At 40.6% G+C, this 20220-nt stretch overlaps 1 protein-coding gene across 3 annotated transcripts; it reads right to left on the bottom strand.

Annotated features, from left to right (window-relative positions):
• Nucleotides 1-31: 31 nt before the first annotated feature.
• On the bottom strand, nucleotides 32-19354 carry CLPX (caseinolytic mitochondrial matrix peptidase chaperone subunit X). 3 transcript variants are annotated; one of them, XM_038147403.1, is made up of 14 exons: nucleotides 19198-19354; nucleotides 15459-15619; nucleotides 14021-14138; nucleotides 9550-9704; nucleotides 8604-8763; nucleotides 7413-7454; nucleotides 6755-6931; nucleotides 5454-5618; nucleotides 5060-5148; nucleotides 4372-4536; nucleotides 3451-3750; nucleotides 3227-3319; nucleotides 2840-2996; nucleotides 32-1837 (listed from the first exon to the last, which is right to left on the bottom strand). In XM_038147403.1, the coding sequence occupies exons 1-13, from the start codon at nucleotides 19265-19267 to the stop codon at nucleotides 2886-2888; spliced, it is 1806 nt and encodes a 601-aa protein (XP_038003331.1). In that variant the 5' UTR covers nucleotides 19268-19354; the 3' UTR covers nucleotides 32-1837; nucleotides 2840-2885. The 3 variants fall into 3 exon arrangements, with proteins under 3 accessions (XP_038003331.1, XP_038003328.1, XP_038003329.1); XM_038147400.1 differs by having other exon boundaries at nucleotides 2890-2996; XM_038147401.1 differs by lacking the exon at nucleotides 7413-7454 and having other exon boundaries at nucleotides 2890-2996.
• Nucleotides 19355-20220: the final 866 nt, after the last annotated feature.

Raw genomic sequence — 20220 nt, 5'->3', positions numbered from 1 at the left:
GGGGATGGCGTCAGGGATGACAACTCGCCACTGCTTGAATATTCGCTTTTATTCAAACGCCAGAGGTGAAGTACAAACTGTAGTTACACGGCATTTTTATTTCCTTAAAAACAGTTCTTGGTTACAGAATTCCAAACAACTTTCAAAACTAAGTTGTTGAACAGTTTCACCTAAAAATGTGGTGGTTTTTTCTATCTGTTTAAAAAAGGATTTGAATTAAAGGATTCAGAATTAAAAGCTGTTAAGTTTTTTCACTCTACAAAAAGGAAAGTGAGGATGCAGTTACAGATAGTTCACCACAAATTCCCAGTTTGAGGGGACCAAGCTTCTAGAAATATCCTCAACTCCAAATGCAGCTTTTTCTGAACCATTACTGGGTCATTTAACCTGAAAAGAATCTGTAATCCCACGGGAAGTATCTGTTGCACCTGGCTACAACTGCATGTCATTCTGCTGCTAGGGAAGAACACAAGTATTACATAGAATTTACATGACAAAAATTAATGACAAAAGTAGGGGCAGTAGATTTTCGGTATCCTTTCCTGTCCTAAAACAGCCACTAGACTAAAAAGAAGGATGAAAGTTTTATTTAAATAGTGTGAATTAAAGTTTTAGGGAAACTCAAGTCCACGTTTTCACTGAAGGACAAAACAAAGTTTTAAGTGACGATTTTAATTCTTGAAACAAATCAAAAACATACAGGTCCTTTAGTGTTTTTACAAAGACTTTTCTAAAGGATTGAATTAATTTTGGTGGAGAACAGAAGAGGGAGGATTGCTTGCTGTGAGACTAAAATCAAAGACAAACCCACAAGATGCAATACTAGCATTTGAGAATATAACTTAAAAAGCACTGTCATGTGAACAATCACTACTGATTACAGCAAAAATATTATACATTTACTTCTTTCATCTCTTAACATTATAAGATAGGTTGGGCAAATACCTGGCACCAAAAAATTGATGCATGATAGTTCCAATACGTTAAACAAAATGTACTATATTAGAACATTAATATTTAAAAATTTATGGCGACTTCTCATCCAAATTTAGATGGTTTTCCTACGAATCTTGTTTACCCCTCTGGAAAACCAGACTCCACCTTCTTTCACAGTATCTAAGGTGATGAAAGCTCCAAACGGAGACATGAAGGGTATTATTGGATATTCAAACAACTGTAACAAACCAGTGTCACATTTTAGCAGAATCTCCCAGCAGTGTCACACAGCGTGTCCCATTTTCCAAAAGGGCTTCCTCCCCACCAATGTAACAAGCCACTCCAGTGCCCGCTGGCTCTCACACACCAGCAGGACTCTAACACTGACCTGAACAGAACCCCTGTGAGCCGTACCAGGAGCTAAGATAGTTTACTCACCCTCTACTAATTATTAATTTTGATTTCCCACTTGTAGAGTAACATTATTGTTAAATCTAACTATTGGCAGCACCTGCGCTGCTGGTTTCGTTTCTGGCAAGGGCAGTGCAGGTGCTGCTGCGTTTGCTATACATTTTAATTGAAGTGTAATATACAATTCATAGTTGAGCATTATGCCATCCCAGTCCACACTCTGTCCATCAAATCAAGGTGATGCTGCAATAAGATACACAATCTGATTTAGCTAATGAAGTTCCTCGTCACGAATTGTATCCGAGACGCATCTGGTGCCTTTGGGGTGAGGCTGGAGCCAGAGGCAATCGCAAGGAAAGAACCCAGTGAGCTTTTTGCAGGTCAGAGTTCTGACAGTGTTTAATGGTTTGCAGCATCTGCCTGTCGAGGCCAGCCTTCCTCCTCCACTCCAGAGTCATACTCCTCTTCTGATGAGTCCTTGGTGGGAGCCCTAGGATGGGAAGGAATGATCAGGTACCTTAGACACAGAGGGGAAAAAACAAGAGACACTTTCCATAGCTTCTGACAAACATGTCACATGCACAGAGCCCCGTGACAAAGTTCTGACCCTCTGATCTGGAAATGCTGCTGTGCACATTTGCAGTGCCACCAGCACACGGGCTCGTTAGCTGAATTCAATTAGCCTTCTGACTTTCAGTAAGTTGTTTGATTTAATCAAGAAATTTAGTATTTCTGCTGCTGTACAAAATCACTTCAAGCAACCATCAGCGTAATATTTTCACTCCCTCCAACAACACAAGGCTGAGCCAAGCTTCAGCACAGACAAGGTGCTGAAATGAGTAAATGTAACTTAGTGGAGAAAGCCAATCCAACAACATTGTCAGTGATAGAAACCAAGACACAGCTCCTAAATTTCAGACCTGAAATTTGGAAATTAATTTTTAACCAGTTTTAACCTGACCCATTCTCTCTCAATTCCATCCTTCATTCATGGAAATTGTTGGATTTTTTTTTTAATGCATATTTGTCCAGTGTTTTCAACATTCCACATGTTGAAAACCATAATCAATTTAATGTTGTAAAGAGTATTTTAACAAGAGTTTAGCAAATCAATAGATGTGCCTTTGTGGCTCTCCACTGCTGCAAGAGTAATGTAGAAAACTGTTGCAGCCTGGAGCTTGTATAAAAAACCCCACATCTGTGGTAAAAAGTAGGAAGAAAGAAACAGTTTCATTTCAGAAATTTCAGTACAGTCACAACTGAATTTCAGATTTTTACTGTTGCCTTAAAATTTACTTCCATTTCTACAGGTATACACACACAAAAGTAAATTCACATATGTTTATTTTAAAATTTCTGTTTAAAAATGAAAGCAATACAATTCCAAAGTCTCTAGGACAGAACAGGCACTAATTCAGCTGTGTACAATATACAGAGCATTGCATCTTTTTTAGGTTGTGGGCATGGATTTGTGCTTATTCCATCAGAATACCTGTCTAGTTGTATTACTGGTCTGTTCTGCTACTTCTGTTACCGTTTTACCTAATGTATCCTGGCTCTTTTTTGCCTTCTACAACATCTTTGTCAACTTCCACACATACGATGTCAGAATTGGGCACTTCAAACATGGGCTCCAGCAGCAGCTTTTCCTGCAAGAAAATAGAGGAGAAAATATTTCTGTATGGCCTCTCCACATAAACAAGTGATTTGCAGAGAGTCTTCTTGGAAGAACTCTGAATACTCACAGCTTTAGAAAGACTTACTGCATCCATGTAGGGCCAGAACTAAGAGTGGCTGTCACTGGAAGTGGTCAAGATTAGGTTCATACACACAAATCCAGGAAGCTTCACTTGTTTTTTATAAGATTTAATTTACTCACCATTATAGATCGAAGACCTCTGGCACCAGTTTTTCTGTCCAGGGCCAGTCTGGCTATAGCCTTCAGTGCATCTTCAGTTACATTTAATTCACACTACACAGAGAAAAATGGCAAGTCCAGTTAAGCATTTCATTTATAACTCAGCATGTTCAGTACGAGCATTACTGAAAACAACACTGTTTATAAAAATGAACACCAAAGAGTCATCAACTAAAAACTCAAACCTTATCCATGCTGAACAGTGCCTGGTACTGAGGAACCACAGCGTTCCGTGGCTCCGTAAGAATCCGTACGAGGGTTTTCTCATCCAGGCTGTGCAGAGGGACCACGACAGGCAAGCGTCCCACAAATTCAGGGATCATGCCAAACTCGATGAGATCCCTGGCTTCCACGTGGCGCAGCAAGCGATCCTTCTCCTCAATATCCTCCTGTGGGTCAGACTCTCCACTGATATTGGCAAGATCAGCTGCTGCTGCAGCCCTTCTGCCTTTCCCCATGTTAGATGGTGTCCCAAATCCTAGGTACTGAAAAAACAAACATGTCCTGCTTAGAGAGCTGTAATAACTGAGTGTTCTTGATGTAAATAAATCACTTTCCATGAGTATTAAAAATCTGCAGTGACTGATTAGGCCATTATGTACCAATTCAAGCTCAAGAAACTACTTAGAGTAAAATTAGACCCCTTGCATACAATCAGTTTCTTAAAAGATTGAATTTCCTCAGTGAAGGATTAATACATCAGTGCAAGAGCAACTTTTTCTTGAAAGAAAGAAGGTTATCAACATGTTCTTCATTTTACAAGTATAAATGACACTTCATAAGTGAATCAAATGCAGGCAAAGTTTGCTTACATGGGAAGCTACACGAATTAACATGAACAATAATTTGAATTTCAGTCACTCCTTTAGTGTTAGAGACTAGGAGCACATTTTTTCAGAATGCTGCAGCCAGAACCCTGTCCCCAGACATTAATCCAGAAAACAGTGAACTGCAGGACCAGGTATTTTAAGATCATGATGGTTTTTAGCACCACTTGCTGAAATAAATAGTGTGTTTACAAATACAGCAAGACCTGTAGAAGTCAGTATTGCCAACAGTGATCAAAATTATGATTTTTCAGCCTGGATACAGCCTGATGCACTCACTTTTTCATTTTTTCTCCTGCTGATAATTCTGTCGAGACCATTAAAAGCACCAGAAGCTACAAACAGAATGTTTGTTGTGTCAACCTGCACCGTTTCTCCACGTAGTTTCCGAGAATTCTTTTCTGGAACGTTTACTATTGTGCCTTCAAGTAATTTTAACAAGCCCTAAGAAGGAAAGAAGAAATAAGCAATAAAAAATTTCCATTGTGTAGCACCATGTAACAGGGCACACCATGATATATTCACTTTCACAAATATATTTTTTGCTCCCTTATTCCTTTATAGTAACAGTAAGTATCCAAAAAAGTCCGTTTTCCCTATGAGACAATCCCACTCAAGGACAAAAACATTCCTGTAGTGTGGGTCCCATGCACATTATGCATATAATGATTAGCTGCTTTAAGAGTTTTGTTTAAATGGGAATTGTTACCTGTCCTTGTCTACATTATGAACTGGCCGTCTGAATGCTGCAAAGACATTTTTGAACTAAAATGCTTCTATGAGGATGCCTCAAACTGCTTTTGAGATTATGTTCTTTAATGAAGTCAAGAGGAAAGATGTGTCTTTTGAAGGTGAATAATTAATGAACTGAAGAACTATGACTCCATACATTCCCCTGCTGTTTGACATGACAGGATCCTATGTCCTGTTCACTCAGGAAGTAAAATCACTCCATGGAAGTATTTACCTGTTGAACACCTTCTCCCCCAACGTCCCGTAACTGATGGATACCAGGAACACTGCCAATCTTATCTACTTCATCCAGAAAAACAATTCCTGCAGTTACAGAAAATGGGATTAAAGATGACCCTACTTTTAAAGGGAAGCAAGAGTTTACAGAGAATAATAAGATTTGAGGGAGCAGCAGTCTGTTCTCCTTCCCCACTGCAAAAGCATGTGTAATTTTATCCAATTGTGGACAAAAACAAAAAATACACGTTGAGCTCTTTTCAGGTTTATTCTATCTGATTTAAACTTTGGGTACATGCAGCAGGACATGAATTTCAGAAATGTGGTGGTCTCAAAAGCTTAGAGCACTTCAACAAAATGAACAGTTTCTGTACCATGCATGAGAAGTTTACCTTGCTGTGCTTTTTCGATGTTGTAGTTGGCATCTTGCAGGAGTTTAGCGATGACAGATTCAATGTCTTCCCCAACATAGCCAGCTTGAGTCAAGGTGGTGCAATCACAGATAGCAAAAGGGACATCTAGGCATTTAGCCAGAGTCTGAGCCAGCAAGGTTTTACCTGGTAAAATAAAAGCTGCATGTTAGAACTGCCACACATTTCTCTTTGAGCACACAAATCCAAGTACTTGGACAGGGACTTCTAACAAGGGTGTGTAGTGACAGGACAAGGGGGAATGGCTTTAAACTGAAAGAGGGTGGGTTTAGATGAGATATTGGGAAGAAATCCTTTTCTGTGAGGGTGGCGAGGCCCTGGCACAGGGTGCCCAGAGAAGCTGTGGCTGCCCCATCCCTGGAAATGTCAAAGGCCAGGTTGGATAGGGCTAGGGATAGTGGAAGGTGTCCCTACACATGACAGGGGTGGAACAAGGGGAGCTTTAAGGTACCCTCCAACCCAAACCATTCAAGGATTTATCACAGGATCATCATTACTCTTATTAAACATTCTGAGTCATACCAGCATCTTAATATAAGAATATTTTCCAAGGGAGATAGCTTTCATAAGCAGTGGTTTTTACATTGGGAGGCTGTACTTCTGGTTTTAGTTTAATAATACACATTTAAGGCAGCTTGAAATGCATACAGTATCACAATATGTCACACAATATAAAAACCATAATACATGTACTTGCAGAGTTTAAAGATTAAATAAATCAGTAGTCCTTTGCAGACACTCAGGGTGCAGTGCAAAGTCCAATTGCTCCTGCTTTGAAGTTGGGAAGAAACAGAATTAAAATATTGTTTAGTGAATGTTCTCCCAAAAAGTCTGCAAAATGCCATCACTTCAGCACAAACACTCCCAAGTCTTATGAACATACAAAATAATCTCTCTTTCTAACCCCCTGCAACTAATCAGACCCAGAGGTGAAACAGCACTAACTGCAGCATCTCAGCTGCCAGCTAAAGCAGTGAAACTATAACTGCCACTGTTTAGTCAAAGTGGCATCTTTTATTCAGTCGGTATAGAAAGGCATTAAAAAAAACCAAAAAAAGAAAACCACACAACTACAGCTCATTCCTTTTTAAGGCCACTAGCTCAGCACATTAACATGGCATGAAAACACTGGAATCCAAATTTGAAATTCACAGTTTAGTTTTTTCATAAACCGAATCTGAATAATTTGGAAGAGGAAAATCACCCATTAACAACAAATTCCATGAAAAAGAGGACACCTATTGACACATGCAGCTGTATACCTGATCCAGTTGGTCCAAGCAGCAAAATATTACTTTTTTCAAGTTTAATGTCATCATTGGCTGAATCTAGTACTTCTCCTCCCCGTTTTTCCTGAGGTATCTGCTGGTTCATCTGTTGCTGCATTGATGCTCCCAAAGCATTACCATGTGGACTGATTCCAGCAATCTGCAGGAGTTCTGAAGAGAACAATAACAGCACTGTCTGAGCACCAACAAGGTCTGTCACTACTTTAAACACACAATAACAGCAAAGTTCTTCTGCAAACCTAGAATTCTCTCTGTACAGAAGCTTACAGAGAGGAAAGCAACAGAAATACAGCACAATCATTACACAAACAGGAGTTGCAACCACATTTTTGCAGAGGCATATAGGAAAAGAATTCTCAACAGCACAGTGGATTACCTAAAAGCATTCCCCTACATTAAAAAGCAAGAAAAATTTTCAGTCCTTACAAATTAACTCACTTTTACTATAATTTATTATAACATTTTTTTTAACATAGAAGAAGAAATAAACCCAAGCTGTTGATTTCCATGACAAAAAAAGTACAAGCACTGGACTTCACCCAACATTTCAAACTAGCAGTCACTAAAGACTCTTCTCCATGTCACAAAAGTAGGTATTGCAGAGGAGGACATGAGGAGAGGGTTCACTTACTTGTAAATCTGTACTCATCCTCCCGTCTTCTGATTTCTAATTCTAAGAGAGAGGATGAAAACAGTCATAAAAAAGTAAGGCTATAAAAGCTTATAAATTCTCCACCTCTTGCCCTCTTCTGAATACATCTCATCACTGTCTGTGAATGTATTTCTGACAAGAAATCCCCACAAGAGCTATTTTTATTGCTGTCAAAATTAACCCAAAACCCAAATTGCATGTTTTTGAAATGGCAGCAAGCTACCTACTTCTAAAAACAACAACAGTCTATTACTTCTAATTAGATTTTCACTTTAAAGCCAATTATGGAAGGGAAAAATAGAACAGGCTTCCTTAAACTCTCCCTGAGAGTAACAATGTTCCTTGTTATAAGACAGAACTCTGAAATATGTAAACATTCACTGTCAGTCTCTGTGAGTATGGACCATGTTATCTCCCTGTGGAGGGTCAGGAAATTCCTGGTGCCAGGTACACAACTGTTCTCTTACCATTACCAGAACAGTGCTACCAATGTTCCCTCCTCATTTAAAAGACTTATGTTAATTCAAAAAAAAAGAAGATTTCTGTGGTAACTTTTGCAAGACGGAAGAAAACTCCTTTTAAAAAAATCACCCAAGGTACACTTTGAGTCAGAGATGGTAACTTAATCCTACATCTAAAAATAAATTAGATCAACATAGCTACACACTTACTCAGCAGCAAAAGTACTGCCAAGAGTAACTCCATCTACACCTGCTAGACATGGAACAATACTGTGGTGACCAGCAGATGCTGGCAGCAGGAGCAAGGGAAGTTAGAAATCTAAGTACTCATCAATTTACCTATGCAAAATATCACCTTTCTGATCTGCATTGTTGCTTGCAGATTCAGCAGCAGATTTACCGTTAAGTAGTAAATGAGATTAGAAAGAAAAAATTAGCAGACTCACTTTAGAAAGTTAAAGGAGAATACTCCATAATATGTATCAGTTAAAAGGGCTAAGCATTTCATATGGAAGGCACCATAAACCTCCTGATTACCATTTAAATAAATCACAGAAGTTCACAGTGAAAATTATATTTAGTAGAAATTCTTATAGATAATTTCAATTATAAAACATCTAGTGCCAGGGTTAAACCTCTTAGATTTCTCAAGTTAGGGCCCTGAAATGGTAATTTATTTGACCAGAAAAATACCAAATATCATACAAACCTCTTGGTGTTAAAGAAGTCTGTTTCTCAACTTCTGCTTGCTGCCTCAGGTTAGATGGGATATTATTGTAGATTCTCTTGTAATGATTATACACAGCAACTGAAAGCACCTTCTTGGCAAAACACTGACCAACAACGTATTTGTCGAGGTAGTTGTAAATCTGAAAAACAGCTTAATCTTAGTAACACTTTAAATCATCTTGCAGCAGAAAAGGAAAAATAGTATATATTGTGCCAAAGACAGACTTTGGTCTGAATTGTAACAGACCTGAGAAACAGAAACTAACATCTAAAATACAAAACATATTCCTGTGGGTAAGTTTACTTTAAAAATGTATTGCTTACACATATTGTGTTAATATATAAGCCAATTGCTGTTTTCACCCAAATTTTTAAGAGGAACAGAAATTTTAAGAAACTTATTTTCTTAAAAGAAGCCTGTCAAGGAGCTAACCATTACAGTCCACCAAGAACTGAGAAACATAAAAGGCTTCCTCACTAATCTCCAGAGGGAAACCGAGTGACTTCAGAAGGACCATGGCCACAAGTTAATCAGCTGCAGCTCTCACTCAGACCCACACCAAATAAAAGGCTCTGCAGCTACAGAAAGAAGCTGCTAAAATAAAGATACAGAATGCAAGGCCACAGTGAGAAAGAAAAGTTACTCTGGTTGGTGAGGGCTGAGGTCAGTCTTAAGGTCACAGAAGAAAATGAAATCACGAGACAAAGACAGAGGAAAACAAGCTCCAATACCTTTATTGGATCTACTTGTTCCCTTTATCAGTGCTCTGCTGGGTCACACAGCTCACAAAGGTTTAATCTTGAGCTAATCATCTTTATTGTTTGTTGCTCTGTCCCAGCAGCCCATCACACACCTGATGCAGATTAAGGGAAGCATTTCTCCATGCTGCAACACGAGGGGAATCGGGGTGGAATTAAGAACATACCTTTTTCGGTGGAGGTGGTGGCTTCTGCTGGAATGCCAATTTCACAGCTTCTGCTGCTGACTCAGGCTCTTTAATGATGCTCTTTTTTGTGTCTGCCTCTGACAGGACAACAAAAAAGTGGTGACACTTTTCACACTTCACAAAACGGGTGGAAGCTGCAGAAAAAGTCAAACAGAACAGTAAGAGGAATTGCTTCTGTCCAAGCTCATCACACAGGACAAGCACCTGTAAGACAGCACAGCCTCCCTGCGTTTACACAACACTTCTCCCTCGCTCACCTCAGAACATTTAAAAGCTACTGTTGGCCTATGAAATTTGACACAGAGAGAATACAATTTGCCCCCCCCAAAAAAATCAGAATGCTGGGCAGCAACCAGAAAATGGATTAAACACAAAACTCCTTTTGATACTTATCCAGTAGCATCACACTCACTTCTGAGAGAGACAAAATTAATGAAGGCTTTAGCTGTGCAGGAATTGTTCCGAACTCTCAAACTGACATCAAAATAAAATATTGTGGTTAGGCACAGACTGAAGTGCAGGGAAGCAGTCTAGAATATCAAAGACAGCATTACAGGAGGGCTCTGGCAGCTGCTGCTCTCTGCATCCCCCTGGCTTTGGAACACTGTGGATCACCCAAGCCCAGGACACAGAGCACAGGGGGGTCACCCAAAGGGCTCATCCCAACAAGAGGCAGCTGTGGTATGCAACAGACCATCAAGGACTTTGATGTTTTGCAAGATCTTCTGCTTATTTATTTTTACTGTCAAGACTAGGACAAATTTCTTTCAGATTCCAAAAGCTAAACCCTCCTGCTGCTGACTTTGTGAACTGTGTCTTAAGAAATCTGCAAAGGTTGGTTTCAAAAGCCTGAAAATGAGAACATGCATCGCTCTTCTTTTCTTCTGGCAAAGCAAAGTTGAAATAATAATAATAACAGACAGTAGAGAAGAATAATAAAAGTAATTCAGAATAGATCCTTTCTAGCCATATAACTATGCTACTAAATGGAAACCATGAGCAATAGGATAGGTTTAAAGAAAATATACTAGTAAATGTATTTAATTAAAAGTAAAGTAACTGTAGAAAAACAACCCCATGAAAACTTCAATGTCAGAACTTCTGAAATCATAAAAAGTTTTTAGAAAATGGCTTGAACACTGTAGCACCAGCTGACTGTAACAACAAACTCTAGCAACAAACAAGCTGCTTATTTATAACTTGCTGTCTCCCACAGGACTGGCATCAGCAAAAGAGGAGTGGGTGGGATTTTTCTTACCATTAATCCCACCTTATACCTGGATAAGCAAGACCAACAGATTACTTTAAGAATGTAGCAACTAATACTGCGACCAACACAGCTTCATTAACTTTACTTCAAAGAAATTCTGTGCAACAGCCTGGAAGTTCTCCTGGCAACCTTCCAAATTACTGTTATCTGCCTCATGGGAATGTGATGGAAATCCACTTGCACAAACCCATTCCTCTTATGTAACTATTATTTAGCAACAATATTGTAGGGAAAAAACAACCCAACCTTTCTGCCAGGGCTCACTCAAAACACCTCTGATATTTGTGATGCTACAGTGCCATGAGGCTGCTCTCCTTCATTATACAAGGTTTATTTTGATAGAATAGCCATGAGAATGGTTGGTCCCTTTACAGATCCACATGAATGATTAAAAAAACCCCAGAAAATAAGGAGTGGACTGTAAGAGTACTGTGGGGCATCTTTAAAACTCCACTAAAAAGAAGAGTACACAGTTGAGTTGCAGGCAACTTTGCTAATCCTAAATACTGGCATGTTTTCATAGGTTATTTTAGCAAACACATAAAAGCACAACAAAGAACATCCATGTCAAATTACCTCCCTGTCATTAAGGTGTCTGCAAATACTTACAGTGTGCCAAAGTGCAAGTCAAGTGTTGTTTTCAATCAGACAACATTGCCACAGAGGCTGCATTAGCAAAGGCATTTCTAAAGTCTGTGTGAGCTGACCTTGCCAAAAAGAAATGGCAGGTTTTTACAAAACACGCAGGAAACAGAAACAATCAGAGGATTCAAATCAAAAAGAGTTGTAGGGTTGAGATAATGGGCTGCTATCAAATTGCTTTAAGGTAAAAAATAAACTCCAAACCAGGAAAAAGAAAGCAGGGAAGCTTCTGAGTATGTACAATAGCAGGGAAGTGCTGCTTTGGAGAGTGGAGTAACCTGATGGCATCAGGTGGGGACAGTAAAAGCAGCATCCAGATAAGGCTTCTTATGCCAATCAGCTTTGCAGCTATTGGATTTCACTCCACATCTGAGGATCAAGTCTTATTTCACTGATCACAAACTCTCCTTACAGACTTTCACAGCCCAAAACAATACAGGAACTGCTGAGAAAGGAGGGCAAAGCAAAACGACTTTTTGTTTGCCTCATATTTTCCCTTCATTGTTAATTACTGGAAAACCATTGCCAAGCAAATCTTTCTGCAAGATCTGCAGATACAAAGAGAAGCTCCATCAAAAACAAACTCCACTGGAAAACCAGCCTGTCACACTGCCACTCACTGGCAATTAATTTTCTAATGAACATGGCTTTTATTCAGTATTTTGCTTCCCTGCTTCTCTCAAAATGACTGAAAATAAAATATTTAAACTGAAACAAATGCTAATTGCATGCTTTCCTTTGGTTTTAGATATTTATTTAAGGCTCTGCAGGTTGGCAATTCAAACCAGAACTGTGCAAATTCATAATTTTTCCTGACTAAGCAACAACAAAAAAATCAAGTTACAGTAGGCTTAATACAACTTGCAACCCATTCATTTTGGGCAGAATGGGACAGATATTTCTTAGTTTTTGTTTTCTTTTTCCAAATAAATTTAAAGATAATTAGAACTTCTGTTTTCCAGCTGCTTTATAGAGTGTGGTTGGGAAGCAGTTTGCTCAAATTAACAGACTAAACCAGAATAACACAGGTCCAGAAAAAACTTCTCCAGGACTCAAAGGAGCTTTGGAAAAAAGTGGGTTTCCAGTCCCCAGCTGTTTACAGAACCTGTGCTTTTCTGCTGCTGCAACTCAAGTGGGTTCACTACTTGGGAATTTTAAATTGCATCTATCAAGGTATGTTCTCCCATAGTGCTGGTATGAATAAATCCTGTTCCCAAGGAAGTTTCCAGGCATGCTTAAGTGTTCCCAGCAACACTGACAAAGCACTAAATCACATCTCTGCTTTCCAGGGATCGTTCTGGGACAATGCTTGAATGGTATTTCCAGACAAAAGCACAAACTGCAGCACCAAGGGAAACACACAGTGAAGTGAGAGAGTTTCAAAAACATCTCTGCCTGCTCATGAATCATAAGAAGGTAAATGAGATTGAAAATCCTTCTAGTTTCCAACCACACCTAGTCCAGGGAGAGGCCACACTGAACACCAGACAGGATCAGATTTCCAGTTCCACGAACTAGTGCCAGGTTTTGCAGAATACCTTGTTGCCTATAGTTTCAAACAAACTGGAAAAACAACCTTATTTCTGGGGAGAAAAAGTTACTGAGGACTGATCCTTTCTCTAAAGAAATATATTGCTATTATTATAGAACTGCCTTGTGATTTATTGTGAGATTTGATCATTTAAAATACTATTTTATATGAGCAGCAGCAGATAACAGCACATCCACTCATTATTTTTGCCAGCTGAACACGTTTATGCTGACCTTGTCTTAAGCCTCTTAGAGCACGAGTCTGATTATGACTTGATACTTCCTCCTTGAGCCCCACCAACTAACAGTGGGCATTTGCTTTCTGACAAAAGTTCTTGTTTTCTAAGCTGGTCTCATTAGTGCTGAAATAAGGTATGAAATATCTTCAAGACTGATAGAACCTAAAGAATAAATGGCATTAATTTGGATTATACTTTAAAAAAATAAAAATAGGAGCAATTGCTGCTGCTGGAGAACAAGCATTTTGGATTTTCTAGTTGGACTTTCCAGCCTGCTATTTGGAATGTATTATAGCTCTGAGTTTGCCATGGAAGACTGTTCTAGTAAGCCATCTGTCAGATACTAATTCCTCTGCTGGATAAGCACTTTGGTTACAGTACATGCAGGATTAAAGTTATATTATTTAGGAAAGAAAGGACAGACATTACAAATGCACTATATATAAAGTATATACTCATATAATAGAGATATGAAAGTATCTGTAGTTCAAATGGTATTAAGTAAAAAATGCCATGAACTATTTTAAAAATGTATATTCACAGATGCAATGGGAATTCCACTACCACATCCTCACACATCATGGGAATTACACAAATGTACCCACAGAGACAATAAATATTGGTTACATCAACAAGGCCTAACTAAGCATCACAAAATTTGTGACACCATGTAATTAGGCAGGCTACCACCTAGCTATCAGTTACTATGGTAAAGCACAAAGCCACATCTGTGCCTATTTAAAACAAGGAGGTTTTAAGGAAAACTTACACACAAAGGTCTCCACGTGTGTGCACAGGTCCCCACACTTTGGGCAGCGCAGTTGGTTCCCTCCTTTCCCAGAGCTTCCAGAGCTTGACTTCTTACCACCACCCTCACCAACAGATTTCTAAAAGAGATTTCCAGACAATTAGCCCAAACAATGGAGCTGGTACAGCAGGCATTTAGCAGTGTGCTTCTGCAATCAAATAATTTGAATTTTGCAATAGCTGAATGACAAAGTTGTCAGGATTGTCAGGATTTTTTAAAGGCTTTGGACACGTAGAAGAATGTGACATAAACACTTGGAAGTGTTTTACATTTACAAATACATCTGCATTTCCCAGGTCTGCCAGTCTGGGATGCCCATGGAAGAGGTATCTGGCACTAGAACAGCAACAAGCTCTGTCAACAGTGTTTTAATATTGTATTTTAACGTTTTAATGCCAGACAAGAAAACAAATCATATTTAGAGAGTATTTTATTATCTCAACTGCATGGATTCTAAGGGTTTCTGAAGCCACAGCTGCTCTCACTTCCGTGGCAGGTGTAGCAGTCTGTGCTAAAACATGCATTTCAAAGTGCTTGGAAATACTGCACTTTTTACTTGTATCTATGCCTTCACATTCTGATTAATACAACTTATTATATTTTAGGAAACAGCAAAAATCTCTCTTCCAATTTCTAAGGCAGCTCTTAATTTTTTAAACCTGTCTTGCCTACTGATTTTTCCTCACAACCCTTCTCAAGAAAAAAAAGATATTGATTTATTTTATCTTCTTTATTTATTTTTTAAAAAGTTGAATTGCACCTTCAGAACAGACCTGTGTCACCTGGACAGTTCCTCAGGTTCCCAACACACCATACTGAGGCAAAGTTATTGCCTGTCAACTCTCAGAATGTTATTTGCTGACTAAAGAGCAGTTTTATTCTTAGGTAATCATTTATCTGAAGAAGCTGTTTATTAACTATAATTACAGAGAATGACTAGGATAAAAATAGACTACAACTGACTAACAGGAGGTGAGCTCATGTCCTCACTGACTTGTCTTACTTAAGGCAAACCAGTTCTAAACTCAGAAACATTTAAAATGTAATTTTAAAAAGTCTACTTGGGAGCACCAGGCTTTTGAAGGAGAATAGCTCTGGTTATACTCTTTCCTGAAATCCTGTTCTTGATTTATGACATTCAATTAAGTTTTCAAGTTTACACTGGGCAAAGATATTTATAAAACTGGGAAAAGCATTGTGGGATGTTTACAAGGTTTATCTCCTAACAAATTCACAATACAATTACTTTTTTTTCTTCACTGCCAGTTGCAGCAATTTGAGGGATTAGAAACGTCAGGAGTTGGCCAAAATTTTGAGATTAATTTTAAGTAAAAAAAATTTTTTAAATGTAAGGAACATTTTACATAAATTATTGAAACCCCCAGTTTGCAGAAATTACCTTGCTTCCATCTCCAGAACCATCCTTGCTTGCACCATCCTTTGAAGCAAAATATGCTGGTGTTTCTGAAAAGTTTCTAAGAGGAATTCGTTTCAGAGAACAAGTTTCAAAAGTCCCAAGTTTTCCTAAAACAGGGATGCGTGTGCGACCACAAGTAATGCCTAAAAAAAAAAAAAAACCGAAAAAAAGGAAAAAAAAAGAAAGTTAAATGCTAAAATACTCCTGTTTTAATTCCATTGCCATCAAATCTTAGAACTGACTTACTTTAAGTGGAGCTTTAAGGTTTTGGCAACAGAATTCAGCTCTGAACAGATTTTAGTTATCCAAAATAAATTATCTTTACCACCTTAATGTTCACCTTGTTGAAAGCTACTTTGGTTGTCCAAAAAAGACCCCAAAATAATTTCAGGTCCTCTAACATCAGACAACTGAGAGTCCTGTTATGGCATGAAATGGGGAACATCCCAGTTATGAAACTGATCCTCAGAATGATAAACACAATCAACTTGCAGCTTTTATTGTGAAATAATTCAGACCACTGAAAGAAACCTTTGAAGATCGAAAATCAGGTGAAGAGCAAAAATCAGGTGTTTCAGACTCAACGGGCTGCATTTGGCTTTCACTTGGGAACTCCACTAAAAATTAGTTTCCAGGAATTTGAGGCACTTCTTGGCAGCAAGAATCGTGCTGAGGAAAACTGAGAAGCCGTGTGTCCTATTTGGCACTCGCCGACGGCCAGCACTGGCAAACCCAGCGCAATCTTTGCTGAAATTCCTCACTGCCAAGGTGAAAAAAACCCTCCCTGAGAAACTCAACAGCCTTTTCCTCCTCTTGCAACACGGGCAGGATTGCATTTCATGGCAGGCTATGACGTGAGCCAACATATGTTGTGCTTGTGATTTCAACATGAACGACAGCCTGGGATCCGTATCTCATCTCTCCCATTTCAAGTGGCAAATTTCTCACTTGGCTCGCTGGTTTTGATAAGGACTCTGGGCCTTACTGGCAGCACAGCCACACAGCAACAATGGCAGTTACAGACCTGCTGACAACACGCAGTTTTATTGTTATGGGGATGAGAGAAGCCCATGGAAAATCCAGAAACTCTTCAAAACAATAAGAAAAAGTAAGAATGGCAAGAGAAACACAGCTCGTTTGCTCTGAAAGAGGAAACAACAGCAACCAAGAGCTGGGAACTTAGCTGAAAGAGGATACTCTGAAAATTCACCTTGTTACTGTAAAAAGAAGGGAGAAAAATAAAGAAGAGGAACCTGAATTTACCAGGAAAACTCTTACAGTACAGGCTCTGCAAAGTCACAACAAAGATAACAGTGTCAAATGAGATTTGAAGCTGGTTTATTAACTTACATGCTGCTTAAGAGTCCCTAACCTGAAGATGACTTGTACTATTTTTAACATGACTAAAAATTAATCTTTTCAAAGTCTCTTAACAGCATTGCTTCTGTCTGTAAACGTGAGGGAGGAATAACAATCAATGAGCTTCCCCATTTTAAATTCCTCTGCCGAGCGCCACTGCAACACATTTTAGATGACACAGGGTAAGCCACAAAAACATCGTAGGAAAGTTGAAAACACTGGCTGGCTCTCAGAAGCAGTTGTGCCTTTTAAGTGAATGTGCAGAGAACTCTGACAGCCCCGTGTGCCAAGCGCACTTGTCAGCAGAGAACAAGCTGTGGTGAGTGTTTACAATGCAATAGCTGCTCCGAGCAGCTCCCTGTCGTGCAGGCTCATTCCTCAGAGATGGTTCCTTTACTGAGATTACTGAGAAAAGACCCCTTAAAATCAAACAATGACCACCTCTCCTCCCTTGAACAAAACCTGGAGTCACACAAGCAACACGGGGGGGTTTGGCCTGTGGAGAAAGGCTGAAGCACTAACTCAAAAGCTGAAACATTTCAGTCCTCATTTTAATTCAGAGTGCTCTTGTGAGACAGAAAATGCACTGAGAGCTGTACGGGATGAACTGTGAAACCTTACACAGCACTGAGTACTCAGCTGTGAAGACTAAACCAGGGGAAGAAAATCATATTACTGCGACATCAGCTCATGGCTAAGCATGAAAAGCCTCACGTGCTTATTGTGAGGTCTGAGTAGTGTTTTTGGACAAAAAACCATTGTATAATTACACAATGAAGCAATAAGAAAGTTATCACCACGACTTCCTTGAGTCAATAAGCCCAGAGGGAGATTTCAAGGAGAAATCAACATTCCAGCCCAATGCCTGGCAGCTGCCACTGAGGGATCCAGACTCCGATAAATGTTCCAAAAGTAACACCTGGCAGGGTGGCTCACACACACCTGGCAGGGTGGCTCAGGTGATTTTTGGAGCACTGGCTTCAAAGGATGTGTCCCTAACGTTGCTGGCAGCCATGGAACCGATCCAGGGTGCTCGGATTTGTGAGTTAAGAGACGATGGGAAGCTCCTTAACACCTTATTAACCTTTAATTGATACTTGACAGAATAAAGACTGACTTTTGGGACAAGACTGGGGGATCTTGGAGGCATCTACTGCTCAGGAAAGTGAAAGAGAGACTGTGACACACTGTGACTGTCCCACATAACTCGATTGATTGCATTGATCTGTGCACTCTGAACTCTCTCAAGTTTGCATCAACCAGCAACAGCAAACAAAGCACCTGCCAGATGACACAGTTTCATATAAAAGACACACAAAAGTAAGACACGTTTAAAAATAAATGTAACTTTCATTGAAAGCTGATGGGTAAATAATTGTATTGCTCTATCTGCATTTTATTCTCATTTGCTCTTTCACATTATCCTTTTGAATCTTAGATCTGACCAAAAATCCCCATACGTTTTAAAAAAGATAATTCTGTAATGAATTCCAAACAGTACTTGCTTTGAAGTTGATGGTTTCGAGGGGTTGCATAAGGCCAGACAGGCTGGATTTGAAAGCACAGGTTAGAACCTTTCAGCTCAGCTGATATTTGAGATACAAATGTAAAGGCACCTACAAAGAGTTAACTCACCTCTTAAGGGCAGTAAATGATCTCTGACTCACCAGGCTATTGCTGAGGGCAGAGTAATTGAAAATATTGTTGCAAATGTGGCAACAGAGAGATTTTTCAGCACAATTTGGGGATGCTCTACCTTTCACCCAAAGCAGCACATGGTTTGTCTGCCCTCAGCACCCCCCGAGAACACCGTGAAAAGGGTAAACAAGGAAAAACAGTAAAAAAGTAACAACCTCCCACAGCCCTCAGCTTCCAGTGAGTACCTGGCACAGTCTCGTCCTTCTACCAAGTTGGTAATAATTAATTTTGCTAACTAAGGCCATCTTTACGAGAAATATTTCAAGTTTAGGCTACCACAAAGGTAAGCTTCTAATTAATTAAGGCAATTAAGCCATTTTAAGCCAACGAAACACATTTACTCGCACTAGAGAGTAGCACACACTGGCCAGCAGCTGCTGAGCATCACCCCTGCTGAAATAAACCCTATTCTCGCATTCCATTTCCCCACAGCGAGGGCAAAATCTCCCAAACTTCCCAGCCCGTAACGCTGCCCTTAGCCCGACCCGCACCGCGCGGGTGCCACCAGCAAACCGCTAAAAGGAGGGAAAAAGGGGAAAGGCCGCCGTGCCCCGCCGCTGTCACGGCGCGATAAGGGCAGCGGCGGGGCCGGGGCTCCCCTCAGGGCCGCGGGCCCGACCCCGCCGGGCCCGGGGAGGGAAGGCCGGGCGCGGAGCGCGGTTACCTCTGCGGGCGGAGGGCAGCGTGGAGCCGAAGAGGCGGGCGGCGGCGGCGCAGCTGTGGCAGGCGGACATGGTGCAGCGGCCGCGGGCCCGGCGGCTCCCCCCGCCGCCGACAAGGCCTCGCTGGCGACGGTGCGGCCCCGCCCGCCCCGGTAACGCCCCCGCGACGGCACCGCGCGTCACCGCGGAACTGCAGATCCCGGCGGGCATCGCGCCGCAGCGCGCACCGCGTGAGCGCACTCGTCACGCGGGGCTTCATGGGAAGTGTAGTCCCGGCTGTGAATGGGAGCGTGGGCGCCGCGTGCCATTGTGGGAAATGTAGTCTACGGCCGGCAGCGCCCCCCCCAGCCCGTCCGGGGCACGCCGTCCGGCTGTGTTTATTCCCGGTGATTCTGCCCCTTAATTCATCTTTCCAAATATGATATGAGAGGAATATTTCCCTTAGATCACAGAAATTGTGTTATTTAAAAGCCTTTCGTGAAAAGATCAGGCTGAGGCAGGAGCAGAAAAACTTCAGGCTAACTGAAGCAATTTTGAGAGCGAATAGAAAATGATGCCGCGTGTTGTGGGGTGGTCTTCGATCAGAGAAGAGCATTGTATAAATATATATTATCTAATGAAATATATCCCTTACGCAGGCCTTATATACAACACACCTATAATTGCAGGTAACTATAGGCCTGTTTCTTTTAGCTTGCCTTCAACTCCTGTTTATTACATGCCAATTAAACGGGGCTAATTGACTCCACCTGTGTCCTCAGAGGAATGACTCAGTATCACCTGTCGCTCTCCTCAATTAATCTGAGCTGCCCCGCAGCGAACAGATTACCCCAGAAGCTGCCGCCCATCCCTGGAAGTGTTCACGGCCAGGTTAGACGGGGTTTGGAGCAAGCTGATCTAGTCGTCCCTGACCGTGGTGGGGGTGGAACAAAACGAGTCTTAAAAAGTCCCTTCCACCGCAAATTATTCCATGAATTAACACAGCGGGCACGTCACTTCCGCCTCGGTAGCAATGGCGCCCACTT

Source organism: Motacilla alba, chromosome 10 (assembly GCF_015832195.1).
Source record: "Motacilla alba alba isolate MOTALB_02 chromosome 10, Motacilla_alba_V1.0_pri, whole genome shotgun sequence".
NCBI lineage: Eukaryota > Metazoa > Chordata > Aves > Passeriformes > Motacillidae > Motacilla > Motacilla alba.
The sequence above is the reverse complement of the archived record's forward strand: the minus strand, read 5'-3'. Positions and strand labels throughout refer to the sequence as shown.

Excerpts from the sequence above, each read along its gene's own strand:
- CLPX (XM_038147400.1), bottom strand. The coding sequence starts at position 19,267 with ATGTCCGCCTGCCACAGCTGCGCCGCCGCCGCCCGCCTCTTCGGCTCC. Across the intron at positions 9,705-14,020 it reads ACACGTGGAGACCTTTGTGT|CTTCCACCCGTTTTGTGAAG; the intron begins GTAAGTTTTCCT and ends CTTTTTCTGCAG. Across the intron at positions 3,751-4,371 it reads GCAGGAGAAAAAATGAAAAA|TACCTAGGATTTGGGACACC; the intron begins GTGAGTGCATCA and ends TTGTTTTTTCAG.